The sequence below is a fragment of the Nematolebias whitei genome, chromosome 1, assembly GCF_014905685.2.
Source record: "Nematolebias whitei isolate Nwh7 chromosome 1, NemWhi1, whole genome shotgun sequence".
Lineage (NCBI taxonomy): Eukaryota > Metazoa > Chordata > Actinopteri > Cyprinodontiformes > Rivulidae > Nematolebias > Nematolebias whitei.
Window position 1 is genome coordinate 50159770 of NC_056498.1, and position 18986 is coordinate 50178755.

An 18986-nucleotide genomic window follows, 5' to 3' on the forward strand; every position below is an offset into this window, starting at 1 on the left:
TTTCTTCACTGGGGACCCCGTGTTTCTTGACCAAGACGGTTGATGGGTTATGTGCACCCCCAGAAACCTGGGTGCGCATAACCAATCAGCTGTCTTGGTCAAGAAACACTGGGTCCCTTGTGACTCAATAGTCTGTTGTTTCTGCTAAAGTTTACAAAAACTACTAAACTTAGCTTGTTTTCATTAGTTTTATTTGGTGCATCATGTAAATTCAATTCAATTCAAATATACTTTATTAATCCCAGAGGGAAATTAAGTGTTGTCGTAGCTCATCGTCCTGGTTTAATTCAAGAGTTGTTATAGATGCTGATAGCTGTGGGAAGGAAGGATCTCCTGCAGCGAATGCGAAGAATCTGGCCACAGATAGTGATCCGTACACCCAGATCCAGCTTGTTGTCAGACCCAGCGGGCCTCTCGGTCCTCCTGGGCAGCAGGACTGCCTGAATACCGGGCAGAATTCCTCCCTGACCGATGGTCACTCCTCCCAGCTGTCTGCAGAGCTCCTCGTCGCCACGGACAGACAGCTGAAGGTGCCGGTGGATGATCACAGTCCTCCCGTTGTCATGAGCCGAGTTTCCCACCAGCTCCAGGATCTCGGCGAGCACAGCAGCTATAGGTTGACGGGAATTCGTCCACGGCGCCTCCTTTTCAACTCATTTGGGATTTGGGGCTGTAGCTGAGATATTTGAGCTTTTGAGATGTTAATCAGCTGCTCCTGGATGTTAAAAAACACCTTGTTGCCATGGTTACGCATCATAACAAATGCCCAAATGTTAAAAACTGTCAGTAAAAATCCTTCAAGCTGCACAGCATCCGATACAGGAGGAAATAATCATAAGAAAAAAGCGATTTACATCCAGAACAAAGAGGAAGTAAAGTTTTCAAAAGCAATATCTCAGAATGAAAGTAACAGAGCTGCTCCAACATGCAGCCACGCCGAGTGGCGCAGATAACACCTAAACTGCTTTTTAATTTCTCTTTATTCAATAGCCTTACTTTTTCACATTCAATACAGTAAAGTTGATTTGCAGATGAACAAAAACCTAGAAGTAAATCATAAAGACTAAACTTTGAAGACAGCTCAGACGGTGTTTAATTAAATGCTGGCAGTTTGGAGAGTTGATTGCACAAGTCAAAACACAAACCACCTGCCAGAAAGGCACGCCCTTTTCTTCCCGTTCATCTAACGACACGTCGGCATGTCACGGCTAAACCACTGCCCTTCATCAGAAGGTTTGAGAGCATCTGAAATTATTAACGTCTTACCCAGTATACCCTGAATATTCGGCGATGGCTGAGCTTCCACGCATCTGCAGCTCCTCAAGACAATGACTCCGCCCAAAACACGATCCTCACCGGCCAGAAAGGGCGAGCCTAGACACACAAAGACAACAACATGCTGACGAGTACAAACAGTATAACACAGAGAAGTTCTCCTGACTCTTTTAAATACGCTAGACTCTATATTATATAATAATAATAATAATAATAATCATGCACAGTAAAGAGTAAATCAAGGGGAAAAAAAAGCAAATAAATCATTTTGACAGCTGTTAAACTATAAAAATGAAAAAAGTGCATAAATAAGGATGAATCAAAATTAAAATATTAAACTTCCAAAATGTTTATAAATACTAAAAACACTAAAAAACTGATGTGGTTAAAAATAGATGTGCAACGCGAAGTCAGAAGTAACGATCTGTCTATGAAACTGGCAGGAAAGTTACAAATAATCCTGAAGCTGAACTCATCCTTCAGGTTGTACCTTCACTGGTGATATAACATATAACATTTTGCAGCACTGTACAGTACATATACTGTACATATGTTGTTAAATTTACATAGGTTTAAGAGTTTAGAGCAGGGCTATTCAACTGGTGGCCCGGGGGCCAAATTAGGCCTACGGATGTGCTCAGTTCGGCCCACCAATGGGTTGTTTTTTAAATAAAATTAGATTTTAAACCGTAAAACAAACTTACCTAATGACAATAACTGATTGATGTCCGGCCCCAAGCTCTTGTCTTTCAATAACTGTGGCCCCCAGAGCAATTTAGCTGAATAGCTCTAGTTTAGAGCATTGCAAGAATGTGGGAAGGGATTATAAAGCTTTAAATATATATATACAGTAAATGTTAAAATAAATATAACGACCCTACTTCGCGGATTTTCACCGATAAGTGAGGGACTACTGCATTTTGTTTCTTTGAAGGTCAAAATGAAGACCTTAAAACCAGTCAAACCTGGTTTGTATGAAATAGTTTGGTTTAGTTTAGAGGCATTTTGACCATTTTAACTAGAACCTGTGATTCTGGCTACACGAGCTTTAAAACTGCCATTCCACTCAACGATCACCTCTAATGTTCTTGCCTCCAGAACTGGATTAAGCCCCGTGTTACTGAAACTTACAGACACTTTCTCTCTCTCTGAAGTCTTTGGAAGTAAATACCCAAACCTCTGTTTGATCCTGGCTGGAATACACAGAGCACAAGTCTTTTAATCAATTGAAAGGGATCTTTGGGATATCCTCTTTCCATTCTGGTTATTTGCATTTAAAGCCAAGTTAAACAAGTGGAAGTGATTATTCTATTCAGATGCAATTATCTTCTTTAGTAAACTGCCAAAAAAAAAAAAAAAATCAGTACATGCATGTGGACAAAACTTATAGCTGAATGACAGGTAGTGTATATGTAAATTTCTGATGTACACGCAACTATTAAACAATATGAAAATTATGTTTTAATTGCACAAAACAAATCTTGAAAAAGAACCCCCATTAGAATAAAGTCCTCATTTGTTCGATGATCCAACTGCAAATGAATGAGGTGTTGTGTTGTGCAATAAGACAAAAAGACTTGGCTTGGGCAGGAACAAACTACAAGCAGCTGTAGCATGTCCTCGTCTCAAAACAGCAACAAGAAGAAAGAAAGAAGGAAAAAAATCAGGACCAAATGGAGAATTTGATGAAAATATTGTGTCTGCATTCCACCGCTGCTTTAAAACAGATTTCTTTTCCATCCTAAAATAAAGCTGCTTTTTACTCCACGAAGCATTCTTTGTTTGCGTAACCTGGAAAACCTTAATGCAGAATTGGGTTTTGTTGTTGTACAGTTAAAAAAAAAAACAACTATATTATAACGCAGATATATTTTCATATTGTTGTAAACACAAGAATTAAAACCCAGACTGCACAATAGACTGCTCGGAACTGGGTTCAAGTAAAAAATACTGTTAATATATTTAACAAAACTGTGTTTTTATGTTGAAATTAAAGTATTCACTAGAGATGCAGTGTGAATGCTTATTGCTGAAGAACTTGCTGAAAAACAGCTGAAATTGGCACAAAAAAATGCTGAAATGTAGCTGAAATGGAAGAACATGCCTAAATTAGCAAAAAAAAAAGCAGAAAGAACACATATTTGCTGGATTAGGTTTAAATAAGCAGAAAGGAGCATAAAATTTAGGAAATTAGCTAAAAGAAAAAGCTGCAATTAGCAATAAAATTGCTGCAAATTAGCTGAAGAGGCACAAAGCAGCTTAAGCTACCAGAAAGAAGTGGAATGAGCTAAAAAATGTGGAATTAGCTGAAAAAGCTATATTTAGCACAACTGCTAAAAAGTAGCTGAAAATTCAGAAAAAGCTAGAACTAGCAGGAAAAGCTGAAAGGAGCATAACAAGCTGAAATTAGCAGAAAGAAGTTAATTAGAATGAAAGTAGTAAAAATTACCATAAAAAAACGAATTTATATGAAAACAGCTGAAACTACGGTAGCTAAAAAAGGTTTTTTTAAAAGTTGCTGAAAGGTAGAACAAGCTTAATTAGCAGCAGAAAGAGCATGTTTGCTGAAAGAAGCAGAAATTTGCACAAAAAGTGGAAATTATCTGAAAAAAGCTGAAAAGTAGCTAAAAAGGCAGAACGAAGCTTAAATTACCAGAAGTGGAGAGAACACATTTTTGCTGAATTAGGCCGAAATTTTTTTTTCAAATGAGTGCAAAAATGTGAAAAATTTGCAGAAAAACAGCTAAATAGCTGAAATAGCCACACAAAAAAAAAAAAGCTGAAACTTTCCGAAATAAGCTGAAAGGAGCATAACAAGGTGAAATTTTATCTGAACTGTGCAGCACCTCTGTGTGTTGTCTCTGGACATGCTCACAGCCCTTTTGGTCCCCCCCCACCATGTCGGTGTCATTATGTGCTCATTGTGTAAGGTTTTTTTTTTCATTATCATGCTGTTAACCTTCAGCCAAAGATTAAGAGCACGTTAGGTTTTGTTTTTTGCCTCCAAACCCTGTGTGTCATCTTCACCACTTTTTATTGTCTGCCCAAACAGGTCTCACTTGTAAATGAGTCTTCGAGGCTCAGTGTGACTCATCTGTTTAAATAAAGGTTGAATGAAAAAAAAATTATTGGCAGAAACAAATTAGAAAAAGCACAAAAATGTTGTAGTTAGCCAAATGAATTTGAAAGGAGCACAAAACAGCTGAAAAAACAGCTGGATGTAGCTGAAAAAGAGTTTAAAATTTACACAAGGAAGCTGAAAGAAGCTGAACGTTTTGATTTATGATTTGCTGAAATAGCTTAAAAACTGCGGGATGAGAATTGCACTGAAAAACGTACAGAAGAAAAAAAGGATCACAGTGTGAACGTTTCATAAACATTAACTCTATTAATGATGAATGCTGCAGACGTCTCTTAATCGCCATTAAGCCGCTGACTGTCTCTACTGCTTGTGCTAAGGCTGGATCTACGACGTTTAATTTAACCTGATGTGCGTTTAAGAGGAACCAGAAGAAGAAATAACTTCTTTGAAACGACTTCTTTTAGTCTGTCTTCTGCGTTGTAAATAATCATTACTGAGCCAAAACTGGGACGGACTTCCAGAGGCCAGAAGGAGGCTGAAACCACTGCACGTATCCACACGTCCCGTCTTTGTCTTCAGTGCAACCCCGTGGTCGTTCACTTCACAGCAAACGCACTTAACAAGGATTTCTAAAAACTGACCACTTAAGGGAATGTAACTAAATTACATCTTCAAATAAACACGCGACAGAACAATTATGTCTTTCTAAAATTATCCGTGGCTGTCGCTGTGATGTGTGGAGCATTTCAAAGTCCTATTTAAACGGTGAAACGGAGTCATAAATCAAAATTTGTCTCTTTTGATTCTATTTTTTTCTTTAGGTTTCCTGCGGTTCACTCAGTCCTCGTGTTAAATGGCATCTGCTTGTTAAATTTTCTTGATGTTCTTCCCCAAAACACGTTCTTTGCTTGCAAAAAAAAACAATGTGCTGTGTGGAAAGAGGAGGCAGTGACGACTCACTGATGAATTTGTTTTGCATAGCCTCCAGCAGCGCTTGGTGGGCATCTTCAGACTGCATGGCAGCAGAGCACTCGCGAGCCAGCATGGTGCGGATCAGATGCTCTCCACACCCTGGAAGAAAAACACAGAAAGAGTCCAAGTCCACGCCGTCTAAATGGCCTTCAAACGAAAATTCCAGGATTTCATTTTTCTTAAGTTACAGTGCCTTGTGAAAGTATTCGACCCCCATGAACTTTTCAACCTTTTGCCACATTTCAGGCTTCACACAAAGATATAAAAGTTAAATTTTTTGTGAAGAATCAACAACAAGTGGGACACAATCGTGAAGTGGAATGAAATTTATTGGATGTGTCAAACTTTTTTAACAAATAAAAAACTGAAAAGTGGGGCGTGCAATATTATTGGGCCCCTTTACTTTCAGTGCAGCAAACTCACTCCAGAAGTTCAGTGAGGATCTATGAATGATCCAATGTTGTCCCAAATGATGATGATGATAAATAGAATCCACCTGTGTATAATCAAGTCTCCGTATAAATGCACCTGCTCTGTGATAGTCTCAGGGTTCTGTTCAATGTGCAGAGAGCATCATGAAGACCAAGGAACACACCAGGCAGGTCCGAGATACTGTTGTGGAGAAGTTTAAAGCCGGATTTGGATAAAAAAGATTTCCCAAGCTTTAAACATCCCAAGGAGCACTGTGCAAGCAATCATATTGAAATGGAAGGAGTATCAGACCACTGCAAATCTACCAAGACCCGGCCGTCCCTCTAAACTTTCATCTGGAACAAGGAGAAGACTGATCAGAGATGCAGCCAAGAGGCCCATGATCACTCTGGATGAACTGCAGAGATCCACAGCTGAGGTGGGAGAGTCTGTCCATAGGACAACAATCAGTCGTACACTGCACAAATCTGGTCTTTATGGAAGAGTGGCAAGAAGAAAGCCATTTCTCAAAGATATCCATAAAAAGTGTTGTTTAAAGTTTATCACAAGCACCTGGGAGACACACCAAACATGTGGAAGAAGGTGCTCTGGTCAGATGAAACCAAAATCCAACTGTTTGGCCACAATGCAAAACGATATGTTTGGCGTAAAAGCAACACAGCTCATCACCCTGAACACACCATCCCCACTGTCAAACATGGTGGTGGCAGCATCATGGTTTGGGCCTGCTTTTCATCAGCGGGACAGGGAAGATGGTCAGAATTGATGGGAAGATGGACGGGGCCAAATACAGGACCATTCTGGAAGAAAACCTGTTTGAGTCTGCAAGAGACCTGAGACTGGGACGGAGATTTACCTTCCAACAAGACAATGATCCAAAACATAAAGCCAAATCTACAATGGAATGGTTCACAAACAAACATATCCAGGTGTTGGAATGGCCAAGTCAAAGTCCAGACCTGAATCCAATCGAGAATCTGTGGAAAGAGCTGAAGACTGCTGTTCATAAACGCTCTCCATTCAACCTCACTGAGCTGGAGCTGTTTTGCAAAACTGATGGAGACAAACCCCAAGAGACTTGCAGCTGGAACTGCAGCAGAAGGCGGCGCTACAAAGTATTAACACAAGGGGGCCCAATAATATTGCACGCCCCACTTTTCAGTTTTTTATTTGTTAAAAAAGTTTGACACATCCACTAAATTTCATTCCACTTCATGATTGTGTCCCACTTGTTGTTGATTCTTCACAAAAAATTAAAATTTTATATCTTTATGTTTGAAGCCTGAAATGTGGCAAAAGGTTGAAAAGTTCAAGGGGGCCGAATACTTTCGCAAGGCACTGTAGTTTTCAGTGGGGGCAGCATGGTGGCTCATTTGGTAGCTGTTGCCTCTCAGCGAGAAGGTCACCGGTTCAAATCCTGGAAGGGGACATTTCTGGGTGGAGTTTGCATGTTCTCTCTGTGCATGCGTGGGTTTTCTCCGGGTACTCCGGTTTCCTCCCACAGACCAAAAACATGCATGTTAGGCTGATCGGTAACTCTAAATTGTCCCTAGGTGAGAGTGAGAGAGTGAATGGTGATATGGACACCAGTGACCCATGCGATAAGGAAGCAAGCAAGGAACGGAGGGAGGGAGGAAGCAAGCAAGGGAGCAATGGAGGAAGGATGTATGGATGGATGGTTGGTTTTCAGTGGCATTATTTTCTGTATTAGTTTCCCTCCACGTCACGGGTCAGGGTTGCACTCATGGCGACATCGATCACCTTTAGCTTCATTTATGTCAGAACAAAAACAAAAAGATTTCATGACGTCACAACATTCACTTCCACCCACTCGTTTTCATTTTCTCACCGTTTAAGAAGCTCCGGCTCTTTCCAAAGAGTTTAAATATCTGCGCTGCTCAATTTACGTATTAAGATTGTGCTAACCATCTTTTCATAACCTAAACCTGAACAACGCCGTCACTTGTTAAAGTCCCAAATGAAAAATAAAAACATTGAGTCAAACAAAACACAAGGTCAGGTTTAGACACATAGTTGCTGAGCAGAAGAAGGGACACAGATCTTAACAGTCTCCACAAGCTTGTACACCACACCACTTATTTAGCCTTCTTTCACCTACATCACTTCTAAAGAACACAGCAGATGTTCTTTTTACTCATCGAAAACTGTTTTCCTTTCACAGTTCAGAAAGCACTTGGACCTGAAATCTATTAGGAGGTTGCTTCCAAGTAAGTTACACAAACTGAACGCATGTGGCACGTTATCAAAATAAATATAAAGTTTGCCCGTATGCTAATGAAAACAACAAGAACACTTGAAGTGAAAATAAAATCCATCTGACAAAGCTCTGGTGGAAACTCGTAAAAACTGCAGAATATGGCCTCGTTGTTTCTGTAAACAAACTTAATGCTCCCATAAAACATCAGGTAACTACAACAGAGCTGAACGCAGGTCGGTAACCGTGGAAACCAGAAGCCCGGAGCGATTCCTAGCTCCGTGGAAAGCTGGACCAGCTACGAAACAGAGTCGTTCACACTGTTTACCACGAACCCCTCCGTCAGAGGGAAACCGGATATCAAACAGTCGAACTGAAAGACGAGAGCGGACAAAATCAGAGCTCCGGCTGAACTCGAATCGGAGAAATAAAACAAAAACTAGACGGCGCGAGGCGGTCAGAAGCCGTACGAGTAAGCAGCCATGTTTGTGAGTTGTTGACCACAGCAAAGAAGCAGTAAAATATGACCCACACGACCTGACTGAAACAGAGGAAACAAAGGGCGGAGGAAGCGTGTGCAGCGTTTGGTAAGGTGAAAAAAAAAGAGGATCGCACTCCTTGTGTCACATTAAAACTTGTTGCTTTTGATAGAAACGTCTTTTATGTTAGGAAATTGAAAACAGGTGTGCTGGAACACACGCTGTGCCTCCCAGAGGCTGGCTTTGTGTTGCTCACATCAAAGCAACACAAAGCCACAGTGTAGAAAGACTGCGGGGTGTGAAGATACATAAAGGACAACATCTCCACTTGATCTGCAAAGATAAGAGACGACTAGCAGACGTTCATGAACGTGGATGGTGGTCTCGAGCTGATTGGAGCTGCAGCATGGCAATAAATCAATTAAAGTGGAAACGACACGCTCACCGTGGGCTGCGACTGTTGAACTAGTTGGATTTAAATTTGTGAGAAATGTGCAAATATTTTCCAACAATTCTCAGTCAGGTCATCTGGACAGTTTCTTTTTTTTGTGCTGAAACGTTTCACCTTCCATCCAGAAGGCTTCATCAGTCAAGGAAACACACAACACAAAACTGATTCGTCCCCCAACACCTTACTCCAAAGTAGAACAAACCAGTTATGTTGGTGCTAAGACGGTCTCTTTGGCACGACCCCCTCCTCCGGTGCCGGCCCTCTCCCTCGTCGACAGTCATGTCAAACTGCTTCAAAACCAACAAAGTCCATGCTCAACTGCTCATGCTCAGTCATGCTTGACTGATGAAGCCTTCTGGATGGAAGGTGAAACGTTTCAGCACAAAAAAAGAAACTGTCCAGAAAACCTGACTGAAAATTGTTGGATTTTATACCTGGATTATTGAGCATGGACTTTGTTGGTTTTGAACCAGTTTGACACGACTGTCAAGGGAGAGGGTCGGACTAGAAGAGGGGGTCGTGCCAAAGAGACCATCTTAGCACCAACGTAACTGGTTTGTTCCACTTTGGAGCAAGCTGTTGGGGGAAGAATCAGTTCTGTGTTGTGTTTCCTTGACTGATGAAGCCTTCTGGATGGAAGGTAAAACGTTTCAGCACAAAAAAAAAGAAACTGTCCAGATGACCTGACTGAAAATTGTTGGATTGTATACCTGGATTATTGAGCATGGACTTTGTTGCAAATACTTTGCTGCAGTCTCACTTGCTTTTTCTATCTGCGACCAAGCAGCCGCATTTTGAGTGACCTGTTTTTGAAAATCAAAGTCATGTGCAAAGTTGTTGTTTTTTTTAAGTTGAGCACTATATTTTGTAGCCCACCTCCTCCCACTTTGGCAGCCAACCCAACATTTGATTTATTGTACCCGAGTACCAGAGGTGGAAAGAGTACTGAAAATTTGTACTCAAGTACAAACTGTTACACTGCTTAAATTGTACTCAATTACAAGTAAACATACTGGTGTTATAAAAATACTTAAGTAAAAGTACAAAGTACTCGTCACACACAAGTCGCATCAGTCCATATTTGTCTAATAAAGTGGAAAAATCCATAAATATGTTGCTTCGTCGTATACGTCACATCTATTATGCGTCACCGCTGACAACTCGAAAATGTGGAACGGTGTTGTGCCAAAAATCGATGGGCTGCCAAATGGCGGCCGCGGGAGCGTGCACGGGAGAACTTTAAGACGAATTTAACAAGACAAATGCCTAAAAACAATTATTTGTTTGCTCGAAATTATAGCAAACGTGTGTATCAGTCTAACATTTGCTTAATAAATGCACTTTAAAGGTCAAATTAGCTGCATTTTGCCGTGGCGGTGCAGCTGTTTTGACGGTTCCAAGCAGCGAACAGAATGAAGGTGGGGAGTCTATGGCAGGCCGATTGTGTCATTAATAGGTGGTGAAGATTCTCAGTCATCCAGGTCATGGTAAATTCAAAAATGTTCAAGAAAAAAAAACAAAGTATAAAGTATAATAAATAAAGTCCAGTTGCTTTTGTCTTTAACATTTTTTAATTTGTCATTATAGCCACACTTTCCTATTACATGATACAATGGCATGCCATACTGCTATTACTACTCTGCTTCCATCATGTGACTGAAAGTGGTACTGTACTTTTTTTCTTCCGGTCAGAATGAATGAAAACGATCATATCTCTGTCAAAAAATGGTTTATAAATATGGGAAAAAAAAATCCATAAATATGTCAATTTGGCGTATAAGTCGCAGGGCATGTAAATTATGCAAAAAAAAAAACCTGTGACATATAGGCCGAAAAATACGGTAATTACAGTAACGTGATTTGTATTTTGTTACTTCCACCCCTGCCGAGTACACTTCAGAAATGAAGACAACCAATAACTCAGATCTTTTAAGCGGATGCTCTCAGTGCAGCCGAGGGCTAAATTAAAGAGCAGAGGGGATTTACAGTGGCAGCCCCCAGACTCTGGAACCACCCACCCCTCGATATTCCTACAGCAGAGTTTATATAATCCTTTAAATCCTGCATGAAAACTCACGTTTATACTTTGGATTCCAATTCGAGTTGGGGATGAGGTTCTGCCTCGACTGGAGGAGTTCAAATATCTCAGGGTTTCGTTCACGAGTGAGGGAAGAATGGAGCGTGAGATCCACAGACGGGTCAGCGCAGCGTATTGCAGACTGTGCCGGTCCATTGTGGTGAAGAGGAAGTTGTTGCCCCCAAGACACGACTTCAGAACAAAATGATAGATGGACTTCAATCCAAGTTTAGCTGGAGTCCCATTTTATGTTGTGGTGTTTCCTTGTTTTAGTTTGATTCCCAGTTTATTTTCTGGCTTTTACTGTATTTATTTGATTGATGTTTGTATCCAGCTTGTAAAGCACTTTGGTCAACCACGTAACTTTTAACCATGCTATAGGAATGAAAGTGCAGGTACCGTATTTTTTGGAATATAAGGCGCATTAAGCAAAACTGAAACATTTTGACAGATTTTTGAGCTCCGAGTATCACATAAAATCAGTTCGAGGTCAGTAAGCACAACCAGAATTAATACATAAGGCTCACTGTTGATTTTTGAGAAAATTAAAGGATTTTAAGTGCGTCTTATAGTCCGAAAAATACGGTAAATGACCAACAGCAGCAACTCGTTTGATTATTTGGTCATTCAGATCAAAACTGAAGTGTGTTTTTAATACATCTATGTGTTTATGCAGATCTGTCAAACAGGCCTTTTTGTCTCTCATCCAGAAAGGAGCATGTTTTTAGACCCACAGCAACAATTACTGCAAAACTAAAGGTTTAGAATGAATTTGTCGTCGTTTACCTTGAAGATCCTTGCAACTGCTGCGGATCATCTGCGAGCAAAACGCAGGATATATTAGAGGTTAAAGTGCATAAAACTCAAGCTTCAGCCTGTCTGATCAAATCAGTTCATCTGCACTGCCATGCATTAGGCTGCAGATCCACATCAAAAGCTCCTTAATGCTCCCCAGGAGAAGCGCGGCAGATGTCTACACATCTTAAAGAAGAGGCGCGTATATGGCCTCTCCACCTCGAATTTAAAACTGAACAGCCTGCGTTGTTGCTTAAAGCCAAAAGAGGGACACTTTTACTTTTGAGAACGCTGAGAAGAAAAACCAAATGTGTTTTCACGAGGAAAGAGCAGAACTGAGAGAGGAGCAGAACTTTGTCTCAACAGCTGTTTTACTTTAAGTCCAAAATGCCAGGGCTTAGGTTTACAGAGTTTAAGATGATAACTGTAAAAATGTATGTCTTTGAAGGCACTTCATGAACCATAACAATATTAATATCACTGTCTGGCACTAGAGGGCTTAGTTCAAATAATTCAATACACTAAATGTTATTTTAATCATGTCCAGTAATCACTCACGTCTGATAACTTCACACAAGACACAGCTGGTGGGTCTCTTTCTTATCAATAGCATTTCTGCGCTTCATTTTAACTCCTAATGCAGGTGAAGAAATGGGTAGACAAAGCTGTTGCGCCTTTTTGTACCAGTAGTGAAAATAATAACCAGGGCCCGACCAATTAATCGGTAGGACTGATAATTTAGGCTGATATGGGCGTTTGGGGACCTATCGTATCGGCCGTAATGGTCCCATTATCGGCCGATATAAACGCTTCTAATTTTCACCCATAAATGCTGGGAACGAGCTGTAATTGCACAATGTATCCAGCAGAGGGCGCATGAAGTCTGCTTTCAAGTCATGGCCGTCCACTTTAACTTTCACTTTGGGCGTTCAGCGCAGACGAAGCAGGGAGTGGAAACTGTGTTGCGTATTTGGCTGAACAGACCGTGGTAAGTTGATTTGAACCGATCTGTAAAATAAAATAAAAATCCACAATAATAAATTCCCTTCAATCCTCCAACCTGCTATGTGCCTCTCAAGATAGCAAGCTAACCGCATGGGTATGTTGTCCTCACAACACGTGACTACCGTAAATTTAGCTGTATAAGTCGCACCTTTTTGCATAAATTACCATGCATGCGACTTATACAGCGAAGCGACATATCTACTTATTTTTTCTACATATTTATAAAACAATTTTTGGCTGAGATGGAACGATTTTATTCATTCTGACATGGAAAATATTGAACACTACCATTTTCAGCCACTAGAGGGCACTTAACTATTATGGCAAGCCAAGGGTCTCATTAATAGGTAAAAGTGGCTATTAGTGAGACACTTGGCTTGCCGTAGCAGCCACCTTTGTCTCGCTCCGGAACTCCTGGAGCAAACGTCAAACCAGCTGCATTTCGCCGCGCCGCCCAGGCGAAATGCAGCTGATTTGACCGTTAAAGTCCTTTAATTAAAGAAAAGTTCAACTGAGACACACCTTTAATATAATTCTGAGCAAATAAATAATTGTTTTTAGGTGGTGATCTTATTAAATTTTGAAGAAATGCACAGCGAGTCCTCCCTCTGTGCGCTCCCGCAGCCGCGAATCGGCTTTTGAAATGCAGCTGATGTGACGGTCAAAGTGCATTTATTAAGGAAAAGTTCAATTGAGACACACCTTTGCTATAATGTCGAGCAAACAAATAATTGTTTTTAATTGTTAATATTGTTCAATTCTTGTTAAAAGTCTTCCCGTGGCCGTCAGTTGATTTTTGGCACACCGGCCCACATTTTCGGGTTGTCAGCGGCGACATGTAACAAACGCAACACGTCAGCGGTGACACAATAGATACGACTTGTTTTTTTTTTTCCCACTTTATTAGACATATTTGGACTGATGCGACTTATACAGCGATGCAACATTTTATATTGTTTTTAAATAAGGGGCAGATATTATAAGAGTTTTCTTCTTTCTGCACCCTTTTCATTCAATGTTTGTTTCTTTTTGATGAATTTGATTTTGTTTCTTTTAAAAGAATGAATGAATAAATGAAATGTACGGCGGCAAGTACGGTATGTGAAGCTAGACAGCCAGTGAACAAAATAAAATAAAGCTTCAGGCTCACTTTCTTGATTTTATTCAAGACCTTGTTATTTATGAATTTGTAAAAAGATGAAAGTCTCCCAAAGCACAAGCGTGTAGGATAAATTTATCATGTATATGAGCCGTTTGCACCCCTAGTTTTCCAATCACTAGTGATGTGCGGGTCGATTCTGAAATATCGATACCCCAGATACCAGAACTTTGTGCTCTAGAATCGATTCTCAAATCAAATTATCAATACTTTTGCCATTTCAAGTAATATTAACAGGAACACAGTGGAAAGTAACTATTGAGATGTATTTAATTGATATTTAATAATTTATTCCAACAGTTTTATGATCGTGCTTATTTTCTTTTAGTGTTTGAAAGACCATTTTTACACGTGTTGTCTGATTGAGTCCTCTGTTATTTTATGTTGTATAAGCTCAGCTATATTGTAAACGAGGCCACTACCTCAATGTACTCCAGAGTTTAAAATAAATTAATTAATTTGATGATTTGTATTCTGTATGAAGCTTTGATTTGAAATACACTGCTGTTTTTTAGATTTATCAGACGCATTCGATTTTTTTAAATTAATTTATTCATTCATTTAAAAGAAACAAAACCAATTCATCAAAAAGAAAAAAAAACACTGAATGAAAAGGGTGTAGAAAGAAGAAAACAATTCTTATAATATCTGCCCCTTATTTTAAAAAAAATATATATATATATTTTTATTTTTATAATTATTTGCACAAAATATCAGTATCAGATCTGCTATAACAGCCTGAATTTCACTCAGTATCAGAAAGAAAACTGAGGGAATACCGGAGAAAATATATCAAAGATTGTTCTGTGGTAAGAGCACTCACTACTTCACGAACAAAACAACAAAGATCAGATGCCTCACTGTGGTTAGAATTCAAACCCAAAACATTTTAACAGTTTTTAGCAAGAATTTACTTTAATTATTAATTATGAACTTATTTATCATCTCATTTAAGTGATGAACTTATTACTGTCTTTGAACACAAGGCAGCACAATGGGACTAATTAAAGGTGGATCTGATTAGCTTAGCTTCATGGATGCTAACAGCTGCGCTAAATAAACAAGCCCCGCCCCACTCGCTGTTTACTTAGATTCTTGGGGGTGAACAAAGCGCAAATTTTTTTGCAGCCATTATATCGGTTACCGGCGACCGCCTACGTCTCCCAATAATGATATTGGCGAGAGCCAAAATTTCCATATCGGTCGAGCTCTAATCATTACAGAGAAAAGCTGACGTTAGCGTGCAACATAGACCCAGAATGGGAAGACGCGCCACAGAAAACAGAACGCGCTGCAAGTTGAACGGTGCTGTTCGAAAGCAGAAGCAAATGGCAAATGATGAGAGTTAACCAAGATCATTTATGGGATCAGTATAAAATATCTGAAGTAAATATCTAATTAGGAGCATCTCTGTGTGATACAGGATCATGAAAAGCCTAATGCTGAATTAGCTCTGATCTGCTGCAGTTGTTTTATTTCAAAGATGAACGCTCAGGTTTCTACTTAAACTTAAACTGATACATTTGAGTTAATTCATGGGTTGAAAAAACCTAAATCCAGATTATTTTATTTGATTTGATTTGACTTTTGTTTAACCAAGAACACACAAACTCCACACAGAGATGCCAGGTCCATCCCAGGGCTTGAATCCACGACCTGCTTGCTGTGAGGCAACAGTGCTAACCGCTAATCCACCATGCTTCACAGCGGTTCCCTTTCAATTATATCTGCAGCAGGTGTCCCACGTCAAACATGGCTGAAAAGCCCGAGAGCTTTGCGGCGCACCTGGCCTGCAGCTGGCTAACAAAGAGTGTGTAGAGTACGATGACTCAATCAGCTACGGAAGTGACTGATGAGAACCGCTCAGCGGGAATGGTTGGAGGTCATCGGAAAGTATTATCAGGCTCTTTTAAGCCTCGACTCGCTCAGGCTGATTTAGATCAGCTCCAAAAGTAAAGGAATGTTAGCCGTAAACTGTATGGGGGGGGGTGGTGTAAATGTTGCACATGCATCAATTTAAACACACACACAAAGAACTGAAAGGTTGGTTGTACAGTGTGCAGGTATACCTGAGGTACTCACTGCTGTAGAGAAAGGGTTCATGTTAGAGGCATTTTCAGCCCAGCAGCCACATCCATAATGAGCAGCCTGAGACAAAATGAAAGAAAGAAAGAAAGGCTTTGTGAGCGGAAAGTTGTTTAGTTACTACTTTCATAAAACGATACGACCGAAAAACAACAACTTAATAAAAATGAGTTAATTTGTCACATATTGGAGTGATCACTTCAGCCTAAGTAACAGCAGGCTACACCCACACATGCTCTGAGCATTCGTCTTTCCTAAAACTAAAAACTAGAGAAACTGATTCTCCTGCAAAAATCTGATGTGAATGCTTATTAAAGAAGAACTTGCTGAAAAACAGCTGAAATTAGCTAAAAAAAAAAAAACTTCTGAAATGTAACTGAAATGGAAGAACAAGCCTAAAGTAGGAAAAGAAAGCAGACAGAACACGTATTTGCAGAATTAGATTTAAATAAGCAGAAACGAGGACAAAAATTAGGAAATCAGCTAAAAAAGCTGAAATTAGCAACAACAAAAAAACATCTAAAGTAGATGAAAAGGTAGAAAGAAGCTTAACCTATGAAAGGCAGTGGAAAGAGCTGAAATTAAAAAAAAAAATATGGAATTAGCTGAAAAAGCTAAAATTTTAATAAAAGCAGCTAAATAGAAGCAGAAACTAGCTGAAAAAAGCGGAAAGGAGCACAACAAGCTGAAATTAGCAAAAGAGGTTAATTAGGCTGAAAGTAGCAGAAATTACCACAAAAACTTGAATTTATCTGAAAACAGCTGAAATTAGCAAAAGTTTTTATAAAAAGCTAGCTGAAAAGGTAGAACAAGCTTAAATTAGCAAAAGAAAGCAGAAAGAACACATTTGTCCAATTAGGCTAAAAGAAGCAGAAATTGGCACAAAAGAAGAAATTATCTGAAAATAACTGAAATTAGCAACAACATAAAAAAACAGCTGAAAGAAAAGTAGCTAAAAAAAGCAAAAATAAGCTGAAATTACAAGAAGTGGAGAGAGCATATTTTTGCTGAATTAGGCTGAAAAAATTGAAATGAGTGCAAAAAATGTGGAATTAACTGAAAAAGCTTAAATTAGCATAAAACAGCTAAGTAGTAGATGAAATTGTAGAAAAAGCAGAAACTTGTGGAAATAAGCTGAAAGGAGCATAACAAGCTGAAATTAGCTTGGTTAGCAGAAAAAAAAATCAGAAAGGAGCACAAAACAGCTGAAATTAACTGAAATTAGCTGAAAGAAGTTTTCATGTGCACAAGGAAGCTGAACGAAGCTGAAGCAGAGCAAATTGTGAAAGGAGCAGTAAAAGGTTGTAAACAGATCTAAAGATTTGAAGGATGTAAAATGAGCTCAATTCATTTTCTATGAGGAAAAAAGTGGCAGAAAAGGCTAAATATTTCCAAACGCTAAAGTTGCACCAATACCAAAAGTCACAGTAGGATTGTCCTGAAAGAGCTGATCTTTTTGATTTACGATTTGTTGAAATAACTTGAAAACTGCGGAATGAGAATCACGCCAAAAAACGTCCAGAAGAAAAGTGGATCACAAAGAGTGAATGCTTCACAAACGTTCACACCATCTTTAGGGTTAAAGGCAGACGCGTCTACTGATTTGTTCTCTTTGGGCTCACAGTGCAGTCGTTTTCCACTTGAGAAACTTGTAAGGGAATCCCAGAATTCATTGTAGCTGGCTGGAAGGGAGAGATTTTCCACAAGCATTTACAATAAAATTAAACAGTCGGGCTCGGTGCATCAGAAGCCTCATTAATTTAAACGCCTATTAGAAGTTTTTGTCTTGCTACATAAAAACAAAATGATATCTGACCAACTCGGCCAAGAAGCAAAGGAGCAGGAAGCTGTGGGGGTTTAGTGGTACCAGCTGGTAGCTGAAACCTTCAAAATGTTCAGTCTTTCACAACGTGCATTTAGCAACAAACTTTCATTGACAGGCAGTTAATAAAACTATATTTGCCTAATGTACTGGCAAAAAAATGCTTATTTACACTTTTACACAATTAATTCAGCCCCTTTTTCCCCAATAGCTATGCTGGTTATTGCTTAGCTATTTTATAGTTGTTTTTGATTGTGTTGCGGTGCGTTAGATAATTACAGTTTGTAACAGGACCTTAAATCACAGTTGTTGATTTTAGAGGTAGGGCTGCCTTGATAAATGTGTGGGTTGTACAAATAAAAAACAACATGCCTACATTACTTTTTAAAAACAGTTGCAGACATGCAAAAATAAGTTTGGAATGGAAAGATGTAACCCATTTGTTTAAATCTGTAAAATTACAACTGGACGTTCTCTTTCTTGAATGAGGTATCACTAAAGAAAGCTCCAACAAAGTTGTCAGGTCCTCTGGATGGTTTATTTTTGTTGAAACATTTTGTCTTTCATCCAAAAGACTTGGTCAGTACGAGGTCACCCAAAAGACTTTGTCAGTCTGAGGTCATCCAAAAAACGTCGTCAGTCCGAGGTCATCCAAAAGACTTCGTCAGTCTGACTTCATCCAAAAGACTTCAAAAGTCTGACTTCATCCAAAAGACTTCAACAGTCTGACTTCATCCAAAAGACTTCAACAGTCTGACTTCATCCAAAAGACTTCAACAGTCCAAGGTCATCCAAAAGACTTCATCAGTTCGAGGTCAAACAAAAGACTTCATCAGTCCGAGGTCATACAAAAGACTTGGTCAGTCCAAGGTCATCCAAAAGACTTCATCAGTCCGAGGTCATCCAAAAAACTTTGTCAGTCTGACTTCATCCAAAAGACTTCAACAGTCTAAGGTCATCCAAAATACCTCAACAGTCCAAGGTCATCCAAAAGACTTTGTCAGTCCGAGGTCACCCAAAAGACTTCATCGGTTCGAGGTCATACAAAAGACTTGGTCAGTCCGAGGTCATCCAAAAGACTTGGTCAGTTCGAGGTCATCCAAAAGACTTGGTCAGTCCGAGGTCATCCAAAAGACT

General features: G+C 39.5%; 1 protein-coding gene across 1 annotated transcript in view; it reads right to left on the bottom strand.

Moving 5' to 3' along the window:
• The window catches only part of tasp1 (taspase, threonine aspartase, 1), a 36471-nt gene that overhangs the window by 9082 nt on the left and 8403 nt on the right, over window positions 1–18986 (bottom strand). Inside the window, exons 9-11 of the mRNA XM_037685020.1 lie at window positions 16012–16090; window positions 5318–5428; window positions 1267–1374 (exon numbers count right to left, since the gene is read on the bottom strand). Of these exons, the coding sequence (XP_037540948.1) occupies window positions 1267–1374; window positions 5318–5428; window positions 16012–16090 (298 nt within the window). The remainder of the gene's footprint in view (window positions 1–1266; window positions 1375–5317; window positions 5429–16011; window positions 16091–18986) is intronic.